The 21,430-nt window shown below is 39.6% G+C and overlaps 1 protein-coding gene across 1 annotated transcript; it reads left to right on the top strand.

The window, feature by feature from the left end:
• The first annotated feature begins 1,611 nt into the window (after positions 1 to 1,611).
• On the top strand, positions 1,612 to 19,861 carry LOC122313689 (NADH dehydrogenase [ubiquinone] 1 beta subcomplex subunit 7). The gene is made up of 2 exons (XM_043128868.1): positions 1,612 to 2,058; positions 19,552 to 19,861. The coding sequence occupies exon 1, from the start codon at positions 1,728 to 1,730 to the stop codon at positions 2,037 to 2,039; it is 312 nt and encodes a 103-aa protein (XP_042984802.1). The 5' UTR covers positions 1,612 to 1,727; the 3' UTR covers positions 2,040 to 2,058; positions 19,552 to 19,861.
• The last annotated feature ends 1,569 nt before the right edge of the window (positions 19,862 to 21,430 follow it).

Raw genomic sequence — 21,430 nt, 5'->3', positions numbered from 1 at the left:
TTATGTATACTTTGATTTAACTCTAACTTGTCAAAGCAGAGTCAAAGTAGAGTCAGATTTGTATTTTTTTAGATTTTTAGTTTCATATTTAGCTCATTTTTAAAAAAGAATTTTTTGTGAGTTTTCAAATTTTAATTTTTTCAAAAATTAAAAACTAAAACTAAATCATTTACGGCTGATTTATTTCTATACTAATTATCTAACTTATTTTTGTACTAGACTTATAGTACTATGGTTCTAATGACATGTTATCATACTATACTATTATGTATTATTTCTAGTATCTAAATACATGTTATTATACTATAGTATTATATGCTATTAACTTATTATATTAGAATTATTCATGTAATATAGTATTACATGTTATTATATTATATTAGTATCTTACTTATTTATAACTTATTTTTACACTAGACTTATTTCAATATTAGTGTCTAACTTATTCATATACTTGATTATGTATGATTGTAATACTATTATGTTTAAATATACTAAACTATTATTCATCTATTTTTTATAGTACAAGTATATTATCTTATAATATTTAGTTCATACTAGTATATTATTGAATTTGACTATAGAAATTCTAATTATATAACTATACAACTATAATAGTATATATGATAAATATATAGATAAGTACATATTTTTATACCATATGTCCAATATCGGAGTCAGAGTCATAGGGAAAAGTTGAAGTTGGAATTGGAGCATAGAGTCGGATCAAATTGGAGTCAGAGTCGGCCCAGCGACACCTCCGACTCCGACTCCGACTCCAATTGAAAAACTAAAAATAAAAAAACTCTGACTCTAAGTCGAAGTGAAGTCACATTTTGAATCGAATTTTTAAATTTTTGCTTAACCAGTTGATCTTTTAGCCTGACAATCTTTATCGATCATGACATGCTACAATGAATGCACCAATCATTATACATTGTAAGACAGATGTAAGGTTGTTGGATCTTCTTTGCATACGCAATATTCAAAGTGATAAAATTAGCTAACTATGAAGATTGTTATCCGTTGCAAAACCCTCATGCCAAATTGCAACGAGGGATAACATTGTACATACAAATTGAAAACTCATCCATATCCCACAAAATAAAGCCGAAAACTCATCCACATCCCACAAAATAAAAGCCCTAGAAAAAATAGTTTTGCAGCATACATTAGGGTGTCGGGCTCAGATAGTATAGAGTATGCAAACAATGAATACTTCTTGTATTTGATACGATTAAGGCGCCTTTTTAGAAAAGAAGTATAAAACATGAGAAGGGAAGCATATATTTTTTGAAAAATTCTATTCATCATTTATATATATCACACACCATATTTTTTTAAAATTTTTTTCCTTTGCTAAATATTTGGTATATAGATAATGAATAGAAGAATTCAATTAGTTTAAGAAGAATAAACTCAAGAAAAAAAATATAATGTATGGTGTGTGGTAATGATGAGTACCAAAACGTTCTTTTTTTATTTTTAATGTCCAAATAAATTTTTTATTCCAAATAGTAAAAAGAGAATAATTGAAACGAATATACGATAATAAACGGCATACTGCTCGAAAAGCCGAAGCCCAAAACAAGCCCATATGCTACCAGCGAAGCGCCCGTTCGGTAGAAAAGCCCCGAACAGGCGTAGCCGAATTATACAGCGAACTGCGAAGTAACAATTCCCAGAACCCTCAAAGTCCAAACAAACAGAAACAATTTAGCAAAGCCATGGAAGTGGAGGGATCCTCCAAGAAAATGATCGCAACGCAGGCTGAGATGGTGGAGGCGAGGGTCCCGCTTCCATACAGAGACCAATGCGCCCATCTTCTGATCCCACTCAACAAGTGCAGGCAGTCCGAGTTGTACCTACCCTGGAAGTGCGAGACCGAGCGCCACTCCTACGAGAAGTGCGAGTACGAACTCGTCATGGAGCGGATGCTCAAGATGCAGAAGATCCGTGAAGAAGAGGCCAAGTTGAAGCAGCAGCAGACGAAGAAGCAGCCGTTTCCTCTCATTCCCAAAACTGCCCAGGCTTCTTAGACTAGTATATCCGAAATGGGTTAGTAAATCTGAATCCTACAATACTTTGTTGTCTTCTCCATATGTCTTTTTCACATTTCCAATTCGTAGGTTTGTTTTGTTTTGTTCCATGCTGTGGATTTTGCATAATCTAGGGTTTGGTTGTGGAAATTCAGGTGTTTTTGTTTATGGGGTCTAGTAATTAATGGGTTTTTGGCTTATATATGGAGTTGTTGTGGGTGATTTATTGTTGGATTCTGTTGTTATCTTCTGCGGGAAACCGATTGATTGATTAAGATTTTAATGGTTATGCTGGCGTGTTCTTAATGGTGATTCGTGTTTAGTCTAGGCTTTGTGTGTTAATTTTTTTTCTTTTGATAATTAAGGTAATATTATTCAAAGTTGTTAGGATCATGTTTAACAAAATTAATATTCAACAATCCTAGGGCTTTTGGATCAATGGTTTGGTAGTTAACAATTGATATCGGAGCAAGGACCGCATCATAAGTTCAAATCACAAAGGGGGCGACCTATAGGCTGGATTAAAATGTCTTGTTGCTATGTATGAGCATATTGTAAAGTAATTGAATATTGATAGATGAGTTGCGACGCCCCCAAATCCCCATGTACGGACACGGGGAAATCGAGACGTCCGGATGGTGACATCACGGGTCACCACCTTATTGACGAGTGCCAAGTGTGTGTATAAGCAACAAGTGTGTACGAAGAGACACGCGGCGGATAGCAAAGTCATAAACTAAGTATCAGAATTTTTCTTAGTTTAATACAAAGCTGTTCAAAACATACATAATAAAATATTACAAAACACAAATATAGTTTCAAAACCAAATACAAAGCATAAACTCCAACTCAAAACTCCGGCGGAGTCGCATCCTTGGGCTCAGCTTCCTCCTCTTCCTCGAACTCTGCACCAAAATCTACGGAACCAAAAAAATGGTACCGCAGGTAAGTAAAATCCAAACACCACTAGATAAAAACATATAAAACTCAAACAATATGCATGAAAGAAAAGCCAATGCACATGTCCCGTAAAACCATATTTTCCCCACTCACGCCAAAAACCCATTTGGCCCAAAAACATTACCATTAAAACCATTCCTCGCCATTATCCCAGATAATGGCCCAAAACAGAAACCACCATTTTCCCAGAAAATGGATCACATAGCCTCAAAACGAACCTCGCTATTTTTCAAGAAAATGGCCCGTAACCAAAACCATAAAACCAATCCAATTATGCATGCACCATGATCTCCCATAGGGATCATCCACACACTTTGGCTCTGTGCCACACCGTAGGTAACGTCTACGCGTGTGACACTTAAACAAGCGATGCCTAGTACTCGTGCCCAGCTCGTCCCTGCCAGGCTATCCTCTAGTCCCTGCCACTCTAGGGACCACGGAGTCGACACGACAGTGTTACCGTATCGTGCGATCCGGTTGTCGCCCTACGACAACCCAGGAGATATCACTCAGTATTATCCACTCCTGAGTGAATAGAGGAACTCCACCGAGATAATGCTCCATCCCGGCTTGGGGTCGTGATACACACGCACCCGAAAATCCATTTACGCTAACAAAACATGATTTTCTCAATTTAAATAAAATGCACGTGCATGCACCATGTAAATGCAACCACAAGGCACAAACCAACCAATCAATCACAAATCAACAAACCAAGCAACTCCGTCTTCAATTCATCCGACCCCCGAACTCCTCGGACTCAGTCCGGAATCAACCAACCAGCAGTCAAAAAATTATTGTAAGAGCAAAAATATATTTAAATCTAAAGTGAAGTTTGGAAAATACTTACAGCGTTATACGGTATTTTTCGAAAGCTCGCGGCGTTGCAAACGGCAGAGGAAAAGCAACGTAACAGTGTATTTTACACTGTGGCCGTGGGTAATAAATTACCCACTTTCGAACGGGGACAAACCAAGACACAAAATTGATAGAGAATGGCCTTGAGATGTTTATGAAGATAAAAGAAGTGAGTTTTGGCCGTGGGTGGCGATGGAAACGGCGGAGGAAGCGGAAAAAGGCCAAATTGGAGTTGAGCTCGTGAGAGCTGCTCCGGCAACGGATTGAGACTGGAAATGGGTGGGTTAGGTCGGCAAGAGGTAGGGGAAGAAGCTGTGAAGAGGTGGTGGCCGGAGGTGGAACGACGGCGTCGGAAAAGCTCAAAAACCGTGTGACTTGGAGGAGCTCGTGGCAGTTAACAGTGGCTCGGATAGAGGTGAAACTTGGTGGGGATGTTCACCGATGGGAGGGGAAGAAAACTGGGTGGGTGGTGTCGGCGACGTCGCCGGCGAGCGGCGGTTCTGGGCTGAGAAAGCAACCGGCAACAGAGAGGGAAGGGAGAGCTGGTGCCGTGACTTCCAGCCGTGCGTGGTGGCTAACGGCCGGTCGGATGGCCCTGAAAATTAGTGGGGGTGATCACCGGTGGGAGGGGAAGATTTTGGTGGGGGTGGTGTACTACACGGCGACCGGACGGTGGCGGTTTGGGCTGGTCAACGGGCGGCGACGGGAAGGGGAGAAAGAAGGTGCAGCGCGCGGGGAGAGAGAGAGGAAGAAGAAAGAAAAGAAGAAGAAAAAGAAAGAAAAAGAAAGAAAGAAAAAAGGAAAAAAAGGAAAAAAAAAGGGAAAAAGAAAAGAAAAGATAAGGGAAAAGAAATGAGGTTCAGTCCTCACTTCGGAAACCAAAAACTGATTTGCCGAAAACGATTTTAAAAACATAAAACGACTAAAATAAATAAACACAACATCAAATAAATTAAAACCAATTTAAAATACAATAATTTAAAATAAAAGAACTATTATATTAATTAAATTGAAAACAACTCCTTCAGTGAAAATACACGTAAAAGCGGGTCATCACATGAGTGAAACCACCAAAAGGGAGAGCGCTACTATCAGGTCAATGTCGATAGAGTGGGCTGTCGTGCACGTAAGATTCGGAAGCATGGTGAAATGTATGATTATGAGGGTTAAAGGTTTAACAAAATTAATATTCAACAATCCTAGGGCTTTTGGATCAATGGTTGAGTCTTTAACAAAAGCACTGAGGAGGCAGCCCAAGTACATCAGGTGATAATGAAAAAGAACATAGGTCCTTGATTAAAACTAGAGTTTAACATATTGTGCACCATCATCCAAAAATATATGGAGTTGAAAATAATTACTCTTAATTTTGACACCATCCTCTCATAGTCTTTGAAGGTCTGAATCTTACATTCCTAATAAATACATCAGATCAAACACACTGGGGCCATACTCCAAACCTCTTTTCTATGGTTTTTAAAGAGCTTGTACCAACAAGCCATCAAGTCCACCACCTGGCATGATCTACTTAAGTCCAAATATTCGAATTATTGATTGCCAAAGATCCTTAATCACCTTGCTGCAAAGGCCCCACTTTTACATACAACACCAGTTTTTTAATATGGCATTCCTCTTTACTGACTTATGTCTTCGGCTCATCTCCTGCATGAGGATAATCCTTCCGACTTAAGAGTTGAGTGAGACAACTTTTTCACCTACCACATCCTCTCAAGAGAACCTGTTTGCCAAATATTCTGCCACAGAAATGGGTTATTATTATGGACAACAAGGGTCCTTAGAAGGATCAAATGCTGAACGTTTCTTTTTAGGAAAGAATCACGACTTCAATCTCATTTTTTGGTCAAAATAGATGGTCCATCATCCCCTCCCCCCCCCCCCCCCCCCCCCCCCTGCCCCCCGCGCGGGTTGCCCCAACCCACCCACCTCTAGCACTAAAATCTTCCAATCTGCGTAAGTACACCACCAGGGGCAGGTCGACTTGGTATTCTTACAAAAACCACCCTTTTTGTCTCTAGCCATTATTTTTGTTGTTTGTTAGGTCATGGTTGTATAGGGTAGAAAGTGCTGGTGGTGCTACCACTCTTTCTATTAGCATGCTGGAGAAATGTCAGGATGGAGCATGTTTTGGTAGGAGATGTTAGGTGCTATGAAATCATATTGTCAAAAATAGTGTTTAGTGATGCCATTCAAAAGCATGCCCTCATTTGGGCATAAGTTGAGGGTAATGTCAATGGGGATTGAGTTTATCTTTCTCTTACAATTCTCATTTATGTTATTTCCTCGTCCATGAATTCTAATTTTTGTAATCCATGGGTAGTGCCATTTGATGAGTTTTGCATCATTTCATATTTTTGTGATTCCATCATCCATGAATACATTTATAATTCATGGTTAATGCCATATGATAATGTGATTCCATTCATTTTTTTTATTTTTTTGATAAGTATAATGCGATGCCATTCTTAACGTCCAATTTGAGGATCATTTTATATTGAAAGGTGTTTTAACCATGTTTGGTAGTAGATGGTGAGTTTGTTTCTCCTACTTTTGTCCATGTGCAACTTTGAACTTTATTTTGTGGTTTCAAGGAGAGTTTAGATCATCATTCAAATTGGCCTTCTAACACACCAACCCTGTCTCAGTTTGAAGGTTTTTGAATTGCATTTGGACATGGCATGGACAAGGTAATCTGAAACCATAAATGATGGAACTTCTGCAATTTTATTAGGAAAGTTGAGACTGGATTTTAGGGTTCTAGATAATTCTTTGAGAAAACCCAAAGCATTATTTCGCAAAAGCTCACAAGGATCTTTGTACTTAGCATGCCATAGACAACCATGTGCTTTAAGTTGACTTAACTACAAGTGCTTTGCTTCAAGGCTAGGAAGCATTTTTCCTCTGGTGCTCTGCATGCTGAGCAATTACAAAAGGAGTCTCATTATTTAATTGAATAAAAAAATGGTGCATTTCAATACTTGGCGCTTCGTAAAAAAGTTTGGACTTTTCGTATTTTATGTGCACTTGGTTACATGTCCTTTACAGGTATTCATTAAAAAAAAAACATGTCCTTTATAGGTAAGAAACATTTTTATCTACAATGCTCTTCAATCTTCACTTTAAGGCACCTATGCACACCTTTAGCAACCCTTGCGTCTCTCCTACTCTCTCTGTAACACCCTGCTCCCCAATAAAGTCATTCTTTTGAGTTCTCGGGGAACCGGTGTGCTAATAAACTTTGACTTAAAGTTTTTTTTCTTAATGAAGCATTGGATACAAAAGATTCAATGAATAAAGAAGTCAATCTTTATTAAATACTTAAAATCCAAAAGAGAGTTTGTGGAAGTACTTATTTAAAATCAATTGAAGTCTCATGAAACTTTAAATCATAAAAACTAAGCATGACCTAAACTATCTTGGCTTTGCCTCGCCTCCTTGAGTCAAGTCCCGTCTTGTAGTCCCATCCTCATAAAGATCATCACCTAGAGTGGTTAAACATAAAAACATAAAAAAATTAGTTGAATACTCAATAAGCAACACATCATACAGTAAACATAATAAACATAAAATTTCTTGAAAAATATGCATACTCATAATTATGTACATAACTAAAATGAACATGAACCTGATGTATACATGAAATGCATTAACTTGTCTTTCACTTGTCATAGCACTAATCCAATATTTCTGTAGTGCGACTGATTATCTATAAAATACACTTAACCTACATAAATTTCTAAATTATCACGTACTTTGTAATAAAAACATGAGATATTGAAATAATCTATAATTTCCTAAAGCCTAAAATCCTTAAAACCCAAAAATATCGTCACTCCCCAAATACTTTGATTTTCATATAATTTCACCCAATAATTTTATGATTAATTCCTAAAATCATATTAACTCCATAATATTGACATTAAAGCCATAAATCTAGTGTTTATCTGTCCAACTTGAATTCCTGACATCTTGTCAATTACCTTAAAAATAATCTAACCTTTTGTGAGTCCGAACTTATCACAAACTGATATTCCCCTTGAATCCATAAAACATAAGTCCATACCCATTTAACATTGTATAACCCATAACCTAATTATTCTAGGCCGTAAAACTTATTGCATGACCTGAATTTGCACTTACATAACTCAAATATTTACTCAACCATATGTGACTAAAACATGGGGCATGTAAGTAATTTGGCTTAAAGATCTTGAATGATCTATCGGGAGGGAGAGAGGGCAGTACCGAGAGACTGAAGAGAGAGGAAGAGAGGGGATAGGGATCTAATGTTGGGAAGAGTAGAGAGAGACTATCGAGAGACACCTTGGGGTTGAGCGGTGCAGGAATGGCGACGACAGAGGCTGACAAGCGTCTCCACAGGCTTCCATGGTGTAACTGCGGTTGGACTTCGGTCCAGCGTTGGGGAGGTGACAAGGACACATGGTGGGGCTACTATCTGGCATGCTTTATTTCTATTGGCGATGTTACCTATGTCAGCTTGCGGTTGGCTGTCTAAATGCTAAACTTCTATGGTTTGCGTTCACGGTGGAGGAAGAAATCACTATTCTATATTAGTTGTAGTGGAACTCATCACCCTCAGACTGGCCTCTTACATAGGCCGTTAGCCCAAGGCCCAACTCAGTCAGGCCTCTCCACATAGAACGATAGGCCTCAGTCAGGCCTCATCACACGGAGAAGCAAGCCTCTTCATAAGGGAAGCCTCCCCCGCTGGCAGTTACTTCGGCAACCTCTGGGCCAACGTAGAACATGTTGGCGGTTGCTAGCGTACATTTCAGCATGGGTGGGGAGCACCCGAAGCTACTGTTACACCCCATACAAGCTGCGAATGCCGTGAATGCTTCTGGCTTCAAGGTGGTGGGCGGTGCTGTTAACTCACTGTTGGCCTCTTTGGTCCCGACGTCATAGAACCCACTGACGGTAGCCCTGTTTCAGCTGCATTCAAGTGGGGAATTTTCAAAGTCCTCACTTCAGCCATTACGACCCGCGAAGGCCTCTGGAGCAGCTGCGATGGATGTCGCTAGTTCCCAAGCCAGTTACATCTCACTGTTGCCATAGATAGGGCCGCTAGCTACCGGGTATTCCTTCCCTACCACGGTTGGCAGGCCAAACGAGGTGGGGACTGTCTTCTTCAGGCCTAGCCACGAGGGAGCACCCCAATGCTCAACTTCTGACGGGTCTCTCTAAGACCCTCTCTAGGGTCCTGTGCATTGAGTTGGAAGAAGTGGACGACTCGTCTCTGGAGGGGCGGTCGTCGGATGAAGGGGCACATTATGGGGAACAATTATAGTTAGTATGCAAGGAGCTAAATGCGGGTGATGCGTCTAGCCCTCTCTATTCCTTGCCACCAGCAGCTTCTTGGGCTAACCTGCAACCAGATTGGGTCATTCAGAAGGTTAACAATATGAGTCATTATCTGGGAATGTTATGTGAAGGCTACAAGGACCAGCTGCAAGCTCTACTCATTGCAATACAAACAGGTTAGCCTCTACTCACCAGATTTGCGGTCAAGAAGGATAGGGAGCTTAAGAGACTTGCCTGCTCCATCAATTATGACGCACGGGAAGGAAGTGCGAACAGGGGAGGACACAAGGATGGGGTGAATCTTGGCAATCCATCAAGCCCAAGATTCTTTCTTGGAATGTTTGTGGTTTGAATGACCCCAACAAGCGCCTTAGAATTAAGAATTTATTACGGGATTGGAAAGCGGATGTCAATTGTTTGCAGGAGACGAAATTAAAGTTTATTGATAGGCACATCATCAGAAGTCTATGGAATTGCTTTTATGCAGGATGGACCACCCTAGCTTCAAAGGGTGCTTCAGGGGGTATCTTGGTAATGTGGGATAAGAGAGCAGTTAACTTTGTAGAGGAATGCGTAGGGGAATTTTCAATCGCATGTTCTTTTACAAATGTGAATGATGGTGTTGGTTGGGGATTCGCAGGTGTTTATGGACCAAATGATGACAGCAGTAGAAATCTTCTCTGGGATGAGTTAGCGTGACTATGTAGTTGGTGGGAGATCCTGTGGTGTATCGGGGGTGATTTCAACATCACTCGATTCCCGAGCGAGAGGTCGGGGGTTGCTAGCACGAGTACTGCTATGGTTGATTTCTTAGCCCTTTTATATGAGCTAGATTTGGTGGATCTCCCTCTAGTAGGGAGAGAATTCACTTGGTCTAACGGAAGAGCTTGGTCGAGGTTGGATAGGTTTATTGTTTCTACCTCCTGGGAGGCCCATTTCCCCTCTTTATGCCAAAAACGACTACTGTGGCTTTGCTCGGATCATTTTCCCATATTACTAGACAATGGAGGCCTTCATGAGGGGAATAGATGTTTTAAGTTTGAGAACATGTGGCTGAAGGTGGATGAGTTCATTGAGAAAGTCAGTGCGTGGTGGGCTTCTTATTTGCTCACAGACACTCCTAGTTTTGTTTTAGCTGGGAAGCTCAAAGCCTTGAAGAATGATCTAAGAAAATGGAATTTGGAAGTTTTGGAGAACATCAATGAACAATGGGACAAACTTTTTTTGGAATTGCGGCAACTTGATGAGCAAGAGGCTAAAGGGGCATTATCGGCTGATGATAGGGAATCAGGGATAGAAAAATGTCTGTAGTCGCTGAGTTGGAAAAAAATACTCTTATGGAGGAAATCTCATGGCGGCAAAAATCACGGGCTCTCTGGTTGAAGGAAGGGGATAGGAGCACAAAGTTTTTTCATAGAGTTACAAACTCTCATCGAATAAACAACGTCATAGAGGTTCTTCATGAGGAGTATTAATGGATAGAGATGCTATTAAGGATCACATTGTTCACTTTTATGATAAGCTTTTGACTGAGCAGTACCTGTAGCGGCCAAAGGTTGACGGTCTAGTTTTTGACTCCATTGACCACACAAGCGCGGTTTGGTTGGAGAGGCCTTTTGAAGAAGGCGAGGTGTTTGGCATGCTAAAAAGTATGAACAAAGATAAAGCCCCCAGACCTGATGGCTTTCCAATGGCTTTTTTTCACACCTGTTGGGACGTTGTGAAGGAGGATCTTATGAAGGTTTTTATTGAATTTCACTCTTATATGAAATTTGAGGTGAGCCTTAATGTCTCTTTCATCACCCTTATCCCCAAGAGGCCGAGGTCAGTGGAAGGGGATCGGAGCACAAAGTTTTTTCATAGAGTTGCAAACTCTCATCGAAGAAACGTCATAGAGGTTCTTCATGAGGAGTATTAATGGATAGAGATGCTATTAAGGATCACATTGTTCACTTTTATGATAAGCTTTTGACTAAGCAATACCTGTGGTGGCCAAAGGTTGACGGTCTAGTTTTTGACTCCATCGACCACACAAGCGCGGTTTGGTTGGAGAGGCCTTTTGAAGAAGGCGAGGTGTTTGGCATGCTAAAAATTATGAACAAAGATAAAGCCCCCAGACTTGATGGCTTTCCAATGGCTTTTTTTCATGCCTGTTGGGACGTTGTGAAAGAGGATCTTATGACGGTTTTTATTGAATTTCACTCTTATATGAAATTTGAGGAGAGCCTTAATGTCTCTTTCATCGTCCTTATCCCCAAGAGGGCGAGGTCGGTGGAAGTTAATGATTTCCGTCCCATTAACTTGGTAAGTGGAACCTACAAGATCATCTCTAAAGTTTTAGCAAAGTGGTTGAGAGAGGTCATGGGGAAGATCATCTTGAAGTCTCAAAATGCTTTTGTAAAAGGAAGGCAAATTTTAGACTCGGTCCTTATTGCCAACGGATGCTTGGAGAGCAGAATCAAAGCCGGAATTCTAGGTATCTTGTGCAAATTGGACATGGAAAAGGCATTTGGCCATGTGAATTAGTATTTCTTGTTATATATCCTTGGTAGGTAAGGTTTTGGGGAAAGATGGTGTCAATGGATTAAACATTGTATCACAACAGTTAGATTCTCTGTCTTGGTTAATGACACTCCCGAAGGCTTCTTTAGCAGCTCTCGGGGATTGCGATAAGGGGGATCCACTATCCCCTCTCTTATTTATCCTTGTCATGGATGTGCTAAGCAGAATGATGGATAGGGCGGTGGATGGGGGTTTCATCTCAGGTTAATTAATGGGTGGTCCTACCCATGGAAACTTGACGGTTTCCCATCTTCTCTTTGCCGATGATACGTTGATTTTTTGTGACTAGGATTTGGATCAGATTCGCTCCCTTAGAGCACTTCTACTTTGTTTTGAATCTGTTTCTGGCCTCAAGGTGAATTTATCTAAGTCGGAAGTAGTCCCCGTCGGCTCAGTCAACAACTTAGAGGAGGTGGCTGCTATCTAGAAATGCAAGGTCACATCCTTGCTAATGAAGTACCTCATACTCCCTTTAGGAGCCCCTCATAATTCTAAGGTAATGTGGGAAGGGATTGTTGAGAAAATTGAAGGCAAGCTAGCGGGATGGAAGAGAATTTACTTGTCTAAGGGCGGGAGAATCACACTTATTAAGAGTATGTTATCTAATCTCCCAACGTATTTTCTTTCGTTATTTCCGGTGCCCGCGTGGGTATAGAATAGACTGGAGAAGATCTTCCTTGATTTTTTATAGGAAGGGATAAAGGATACAAAGAAATTCTATTTGATCAAATAGGATAAAGTATGCATCCCGTTGTTTTGTGGCGGGTTGGGCTTAAGAAATTTGAGAACTTTCAACAATGCACTTCTCGGCAAATGGCTATGGTGTTATCATCTTGAGGGAGATGCTCTTTGGAGAAATATTTTAGAGGCCAAATATGGGAGTGTCTGGAGAGGTTGGTGCTCTAATGAAGTCAGAGGGGCTTATGGCTTGGGAGTTTGGAAACTTATCCGGAAGGGCTGTGATGACTTTCTTGGCAATTGTAGGTTTGAGGTGGGAAGGGGCACACAAATCAAGTTTTGGCATGATATTTGGTGCTGGGATGTGGCTTTGAAAAATGCTTTCCCCTCTCTTTATAGGATTGTGTTAAATCAAGGGTCTTCAGTGGCTGATAATATGTGCAGTAATATTGATTCCTTTACTTGGTCAGTGAGATTCACTAGAGCTGTACAGGATTGAGAGATGAGAGACATTACTATTTTTTCCGTGTGTTATATGCGCTGAAGCTAAGGGGAGGAAGGGAGGACAGATTAATCTAGACTGGCACAGGGAACAAGAAATTTTCAGTTTGTTCTTATCACAAAGCTTTGTTGACCTACTCCTTCAATGACTTCCCTTGGAAGAGCATTTGGAGGAGCAATGTTCCCCTCAAAGTTGCTTTCTTTGGTTGGGTGGCCTCCCACGGCAAAATCTTAACAATTGATAAGTTAAGAAAGCGTGAACTCTACATAATGGATTGGTGCTACATGTGTAAACGCAATGGCGAATCAGCGGATCCCCTTCTTCTTCATTGCGAAGTAGTTAAGGTATTGTGGGATGCGATCTTCTTAAGACTTGGTATTGCATGGGTCAGACCCATGCCTAAAAGGGTGATAGATCTATTGTCCTGTTGGCGAGGGATTTGGGGCAATCCCGGATTGCTGCTGTATGGTAGATGGTACCCTTATGTTTAATGTGGTGCATGTGGACCGAAAGAAATGGCCGATGTTTTGAGGATAGGGAATGCTCTCCGGATAGCTTTAGGGACATTTTCTTTCATACTTTGTTGCTTTAGGATTCTTCTATTGTATGGAATGGAACGAGTCTTAATGTTTTGTATGCTACTATCAGTAGCACGTAGTTTGGTAATTAGGCTCTTTTATGTATACTTCCTGTGTAGTTCGGGTTTTGCCTATTTACGTGGATCAATAAACTTTTTACCTATTAAAAAAAAAAAAAATTCTATTGAAGGCAGTTGGTTAAAGAATTTTAACATGAAGATGACTTGTACAATTGTAATCTTGTTGGGAGAGAATTCCATTGGGCCTAACGGGTTTGGGTTCATTTCATGGGCTAAAAATTCAGTAATTTTAATTGAGTTTCTAAATTATCAGTGCATTAATTTCTTCTAAAATTTTCGACTAATCTTAACAACTTTAAAATAAAATTTTTGGGGGCCTAAGTAAATCCCAATAAATAATAACTTGTAGCTTATCCAATATGTGTGACGCCCCCAAATCCCCACGCACGGACACGGGGAAATCGAGACGTCCGGATGGTAACAACCCGGGTCACCACCCTAACGACGGGTGCCAAGTGTGTGCAAAGACAACATATGTGTACGAAGAAACACGCAGCGGATAACGAATGTCATATAACTAAGTACCAGAATTTTTCTTAACGTATTACAAGCTGTTTAAAATATACGTAAATAAAACATTACAAAACACTAATATAGTTTTAAACCAAATATAAAGCATAACATCAGCAACCCGGCAGAGCCGCATCATCGGGCTCAGCCTCCTCCTCCTCATTATCAAAACCTGCACCAAAAGCTACGGAACCAAAAATGGTACCGCAGGTAAGTAAAACCCAAACACCACCAGATAAAAACACATAAAACTCAAACAAAATGCATGAAGCATGCCTAATGCACAAAACCCATAAACATAATTTTCCACACGCCAAAAATTTCATTTGGCCCAAAAACACATTTTACAAAAGGAAAATTCTATGTGCAGTCATTTTTGCGGAGTCCTTTGTGCACTCCAGTGATATGATTGGTTGTGTATTAAAAAAAAATTAATCCAGCCAATCATATCACTGGAGTGCATAGGGAGTGCGCAAAAATGACTGTATGTAGCATTACTCCTTACAAAAACCACGCCAAAAGTCACATTTGGCCTCTATAACCGTCTCAAACCAGAAACCATTTTTACTCGTATGCACTATGACCTCCCCTAGGGGTCATCCGCACACCCTGGCTTCAGTGCCACACCGCAGAGTACCACTACGCATGTGACACCTAACGAGCGATGCCCAGTTCCACGCACCGCGTGTTCGTAGCCAAGCATCCTCTAGCCCTCACCAGCGAAGGGCCACGGAGTCGATGCGTAGGGCGATGCCTGGTTCCGCGTCCGGCGCTTTCGTAGCCAAACAACCCCTAGCCCCCGCTCCCGTCGTCGCCCAGCGACGACCCAGGGGACATCACTCAGTTTATTCCGCTCCCGAGTGACCAGAGGAGCTCCACCTGGATAATACCCCATCTCGGCTTGGGGTCGTGATACACACGCACCCGTAAGTCCACTTACGCCAATAAACAGGCTTTTCACAAATAAACAAAAACACACGTGCATGCACAATGTAAATGCCATATCAATGCACAAAAAATAATCAATCAACTTAAATCAAATAAACAAGCAACTCCGTCCTCCATCCATCCGACCCCCGAACTCCTCGGACTCAGTCCGGAATCAACCAACCAACAGATAAAATAATTGAATGAGCAATATATGTTTAAATCTGAAAATAGGGTTTGGAAAATACTTACAGCGCTATACGGTAATTTTAGAAAACACTCGGCGTTGCAAACGGCGGAGAAAAAGCAACGTTACAGTGAAAATTCAGTGTGGCCGTGGGTTGTAAAATACCCACTTTTGAACGGGGACAAACCAGGGCTTGGGATTGATAGGGAATGGTCTAGGGATGATTGTGAAGCTATTGGAAGTGGTGGTTGGCCGTGGGTGGCGGCAGAAATGGAGGTTGATGGCCGGATTTTCCAAAAAGGAAAGCTAGCTCGTGGGAGCTGTTCCGGTGACCGCTGGAGGCCGAAAATAGGTGGGTTAGGATGGCAAGGGACCGATGATGATGTGGTGAAGAAATGGTGGCCGGAGGTGGAGCGACGGCGGCGAATCGAGCCAAAAACCGTGTAGGCTTTAAGGGGGTTTTCCGGCCAAACGGCCGGCCGGATGGGGCTGGGAATTGCTGGTGAGGTGCGCCGGAGGGAGAGGTGTCTACCGGTATGGGCGGTGTGCCGCATGGCGGCCGGACGGCGGCGGGTCGAGGGCAGGAAGGAGCTCCGGCGTGAGAGAGGAGGAGAGAGAGAGAGATGGGCCGACGCGGGAGGAAGGAGGAGAAAAAAGAAAAGAAAGAAAAAAGAGAAAAAGAAGGAAAAAGAGAAAAAGGAAAGGAAAATGGAAAAAGGAAAAAGAGGTGTAGGAAAAGAAGATGAGGTCTAATCCTCATTCCGGGAAGGCAAAACTAAACCGCCGAAACGAGATTAAAAACCGTAAACGACTAAAAGAAATAAAACACATCATCAAATAAATTAAAAACCAAATTTTAAAACGCAATAAATTAAAATAAATAAACTAATATATTAATTAAAATAAAAATAACCATTCAGTGAAAATACACGCGAAAGCGGGTCATCACAATATGGCCCATAAAATCCAATAATTTTAAAAAAATCTTAATAGGCTTTGCTTTGAAAATTTTGATGCGTAATCATGCATATATATTACATATGGATCATTCAACCATAATATATGTGGAATTTAAGAAGTAATTATGGCAGTTCATGTAACATGAACCCCTAGGGGTTGGCTCAAGTAGTAAAGGTCTTGGTCTTGGTTGTATGCTCCTTCCAAGATTCAAGGTTTGAATCCCATCGGGTGCAATTAATTTCTAGGGCCATTGGACTGAGGGGCTTTCCCCTCAAATTGCCCAAGATGCACTTGCAAGAAACTCCTTGCCGAGGGCCTGTGCACCCTCGAGATTAGTCAGGACCCTATTCCCTGACACCTGGAGCAAATAAAAAAGAAAAAAAAAAAAATTCATGTAACATGGATGAGTGAATGATTGACTTTATGCATCTAATATGTCTCATGCATGACTTGTTAATCTTGTCTTTCACTTGCATAACGACCATTATAACATATGTGCATGGTCCAATTGTCGTTGACCACTTACATCATAACATAACATATGGTGGACCATGCTTAGGTCTGCGGTTTGCACATCCACCCATAACATAAGATCAAGCATTAAAGCTTGCTTATCGTTCACATGACTTTTTTCTTATCTTATCACGATGCATGTGAATATGTTGACTTCATGATTTTCATGGCATGTCATACTCATATGCATGGTATGATTTTCATGGCATATTAACATAAGCACGTTTATCATGACATGGCATCCACTTATGGCAATTAATAATCATAACATACCATAAGAGTGAATGTCATGATATAGCATTCATTCTAAACAAGCATCCAAATTGGCATATCATACATAATTGTGTCCACAAGCATATTGTCATAATTTATCGAGGGTAGAAAGGGCCTAACATTGAACGTGGCTAGACATTGCATAGGTAAACAACACTTTTTCATGCAAAACAAAATAATTACAGCACACATGAAGGTTATAATCATGCCACTTACCTTGTCTCCTAAGCCTTGAGAATCAACTAAGTATGTAAATCAAGCACCTATTTAGTTACATACATATCCCATTTTAATCTCAAATCAAACTTTTAATATTTGACTGAGGTATGAACCTATACTCTAGTGACAGTGAGCAAAACTGACCTTTGGTCGTGCATGCCTTTCAAATTTCACTGCATGCTGTGTATGTATGTCTAGACATGCTCTCATGATTTTTGGTAAGTTAGAATGCATGTAAATCTCAATACAGTGGCTGCTTCGTCTACTTCAGGTTGCTGACAGCAACATGTTTTGGATGTATTATAAGGGATTCATGAGCATATGGTAAAACCAGATGCTAACATGTTCAAATGTGGTTTCTAGAGTCATTGGGGGTTGTTAACAGCAACCCCTTTTTTAAAGCTTTAGAGAGATTTTGGCAAACTTTAAAAAATCATGCATGCCACATTTCGGTATGCCATGTGGTTTTCAAAAAATTTCCTTCTCTGGTGTCTTTATGCTGTGCATCATATAACAGTTACTAAAAATTAATTGCAATATGTAAAATATGCAAGGAATCATGGCTTCATGAATGCTGGTTCATGCTTATGCTCTATATGCTAAAATTTCTACCTTTTTAGAAAGTCTGATTTATGCGCTACAAAACATACCTAAAAACACTTTACATGCTGTGAGAGGGTGTAATGCATGTGCTAAGTGTATCCCTTTATCTCTAGACAAGTGGAACATGAAAATCCATGACTTTACTAGCTGTGTGATGTTTGCTGTGATGCTGTCAGGCTCGTTTTGTTTGTGTTGTCCTGCCCATGGTGTCACATTGCATGCATAGGAATTCGTTATGCATGCTTATAAGCCCTTCCACATGCAATACTAGGTAGGGGTAGGGTTCGAGGTGCTGTCTAGGTTGCTGGCACACTCCACTAAGTTTGTGCAAGGGGGCTGCCTCTTGTTTTCTAATACGCTTAGGAGGCTACTAGGGTTAGGGTTTCACTTGGGTAGAAAATGATTCAGGTGAGGTATGGGCATAGGGGATATTGGTATAATCCTGGCTTTCCCTTATTACGAATTTTGATTGAGTAATATTGGGTTTCTAAGGTGGCTGCCGTTCCCTCAATTCTAGAAATTTCTATGTGAGTTGAATAAGGAAAGATCTCCTATACTTGCTATAATGGGTGGGGATTGATTGCTGGAGCTTTTAATTGCTGTCTGGATAGCTTTTTCAGGAGTCAACTTCCTTCCTAGTTAGTCCTAAAATCTTGGTAGCCTCTTCCCTAATTTATTTCTATGCTGATAAGAATAGAATCTTGCCTAATGCTTTTAGGAAATTCGAAATCCTGCTGCCCAACAGATTTGGAAACTTCCCAGGTTCTATTTCTAGCAATAAATCATATATTCCTTATTTATGTAAGAAAAGTCTGAGAGTGTGGGCTGTTAGCAGCCCTGTAAATATGTACAAAATCTGACATTTTGAGTTGGGGAAATTCCATAAATGTGTGTCAAGTATTCACAATTAACTTGGGCACCAAGCTGGTGGCACAAACTGTCCAGTGGCCTGGACAGCGAGCCAACTAACCCAACACAACACACTCAATATTGTGCATAATTAAAAGCCCAAATATCTATAAAATCAAACAATAGCAATATTTAAAAATTTAATCATAGAAATTTAATCAGATACAACAAATCTGGCCATGGGTTATACATTATAGTTGAAGGTCAGCTCAAACATTGAATCCAATGCTTGGGGGTGATAATTAGACATAATGCTTTCTCTGTGTTTGATATGTTCTGTTAGGCTACTAACAAGGCATTTGTCAGTCAGAATCTAACTTTACTCTGATTTTACATTTCATCTATGCCATATACTGTTTTTCTTCTCCACATATAATTTATGTTGGGAGTGTTCATTGGAGCCTAAATCTCATTCAGGTGTATTTTTTGGTTTTATTGGTAATATCATCTTGCCTAAAAACTAGCCCCCCAAAAAAATGCGCTTGGAGGCACACTACCATTTTTTGTGTACTCGAAAATTTAATTTTCTAGCTCGATGCTATTACATTAACAACGATTGTTTTAATTGGAAACTTGTTTGAATGCGCTAAGAAGAGACTTCTCCCTCACTCTCTCGAACCCGTCTTTTTGCGTTCCCAATTTTCTAATTGTTTTGGCATAGGGTAAAGTAAAGGAAAGAGCAAAGTAAAAGGAAAACGGGGAAGCTGTTTCTTGACTAATTCATTTTCTTGCACCTAAATACTGTTACCCATATTTCTGGTTGTGTTTTGGTTTGCTTTTTCCCCTTCTTCTAGGGGTTTAACCACATTTTTTTATTTTTTGTTTCCTGCATAACACTGCTAATTTCTTGCAGGAGCTTTGAAACTGTTCAGACATGGATGGTCCAATCCTTTTCACCCGTGTTGTTTTGAAGTTCACTGAAACTGGTTGTCGGAAACAAGTGTAAGACTCATTTTTTGCTGCTCCTTTTTTGAGTTTGCAACCCTTTGTCAACATATGGAATAAAATTTATCACAATGATATTTGTGATGTCTATTTGGCCGCTGTTCTCCATTTCTTCCGTAACTTGTAAAGAGGTTATATTATGTTTAAGCTTGCATCCGCATGGTCTTGGCATTGGACTTCTATTCAGGTTTGGAATGATATGTTTTGTTGTTGTGACACTTCATCTGGGCTGGATATTTTCTTGGTTCCGTCTGGAGCTTGGATAACTGGGTTCACACAGGCAGTCATCTCCTTGGGTTTTATCCAGATGGATGACCAGATTGCCTACCCGCCAGGGCGGGTATGGGTAAAGAATGCGGGTATTGGGTTTTAAAACCCGGTACTTGCAACCCAGCTTTTATTTTGAAAGAAAATTTACTTTATGCATGGAACGACGCCATTTTTGTTTTCAAAAATAAAAAATAAATTTCCGCGTATGTATCATTAAGCAGGAAAAAATATTTAAATTATTTTCATCTTCAATCATTGTAATGTGATAGAAAAATAAACCAATTAGTTAATTTGCCGAAGAAGATCAAAAGTAGGCTCCGGATCTATATATATATATTTTATATGAGGCAAATGCTTCAGCTAGGCTGAGATTTATATATTTCCTGTTCTTCAATCATTGTAATGTGATAGAAAATAAACCAGTTAATTTGCCGAAGAAGATCAAAAGTGGCTCCGGATCTAGTTTTCTTTATATATATATATATATATATATATATATTTTATATGAGGCAAATACTTCAGCTAGGCTGAGATTTATATATTTCCTGTTCAGACTTCCATGCTTGCTTAAAACAAAGGCCAGGATCACCTAGACAGCTTGCATTTTTGAGCAACCGAAATAGACGTCAAAATCTAGAACCCTTCGTAAACCTTTTTCGGAGTGAACAGAGCCAAGAAACAGAAGAACTCAGAGGACGGGTAGCACCGATAAGCGTACATTGCAAGTCCATGTTCAAACGGGGATGCACTTCCCAGTAGCAATGCCAAAGAAATTTCTGAAATCCTCTTTAATTTAAATAACCAATAAACAAGTTACTTTAATGGAAAGTGTTGAATTTAATGTTTTAAGTTTTGTGTAATTATATTTACGCATTATTTATAATGATAACAAATGAATTCAAAAAAGAAAATGAGTTTCAAGCTTAAGTTGTCTACATAATAAAGTCAAGCATATTAAGAAACCAAGCATAAGTAAGAAGAGAATGAGTTTACATTAAAACTCAGAGTAATGTTGTAAATCTTTTAAAAATTTGAAATTAAGATTAAGGCTCAAAATTAATATTTTATCATAAAGTATTAAAATAATTTCCACGTGTGCATGAATATTTTGAAAATTAAAATTAAAATTGAAAATTTTGAAAGATGATTGATTGTCATATTTCACATCTGCATGACATGATTAAATGTTTGAATTTTAAAAATATTCAAGATGATTGATTGTCATTTTTCATATGTGCATGCTTTATTTGAATATTTTCAAAAGTGATTGATACTCTTTTCGACTCATGCAAAAGGTAGATGATTTTGTTTGAAAATTTTGAAAAGTAAATAGTATTCTTTTTGTCATATGCAAAAAGTAAAAAGATTAGGTTTTAAATTTTTGAAAAGTGAATGATGTTATCTTTGACAAATAAAAAAGAAAAAACTTTTATTTGATTTTTTTGAAAAAAGTGAATGATATTGTCTTTGACATGTGAATCTTTTAAATTTGAATATGAAGTCTCATATACCTATAA

Source organism: Carya illinoinensis, chromosome 6, assembly GCF_018687715.1.
Source record: "Carya illinoinensis cultivar Pawnee chromosome 6, C.illinoinensisPawnee_v1, whole genome shotgun sequence".
NCBI lineage: Eukaryota > Viridiplantae > Streptophyta > Magnoliopsida > Fagales > Juglandaceae > Carya > Carya illinoinensis.
The sequence above is the reverse complement of the archived record's forward strand: the minus strand, read 5'-3'. Positions and strand labels throughout refer to the sequence as shown.

Bases quoted from the DNA above. Each gene is read 5' to 3' on its own strand.
- LOC122313689 (XM_043128868.1), top strand. From the start codon at position 1,728: ATGGAAGTGGAGGGATCCTCCAAGAAAATGATCGCAACGCAGGCTGAG.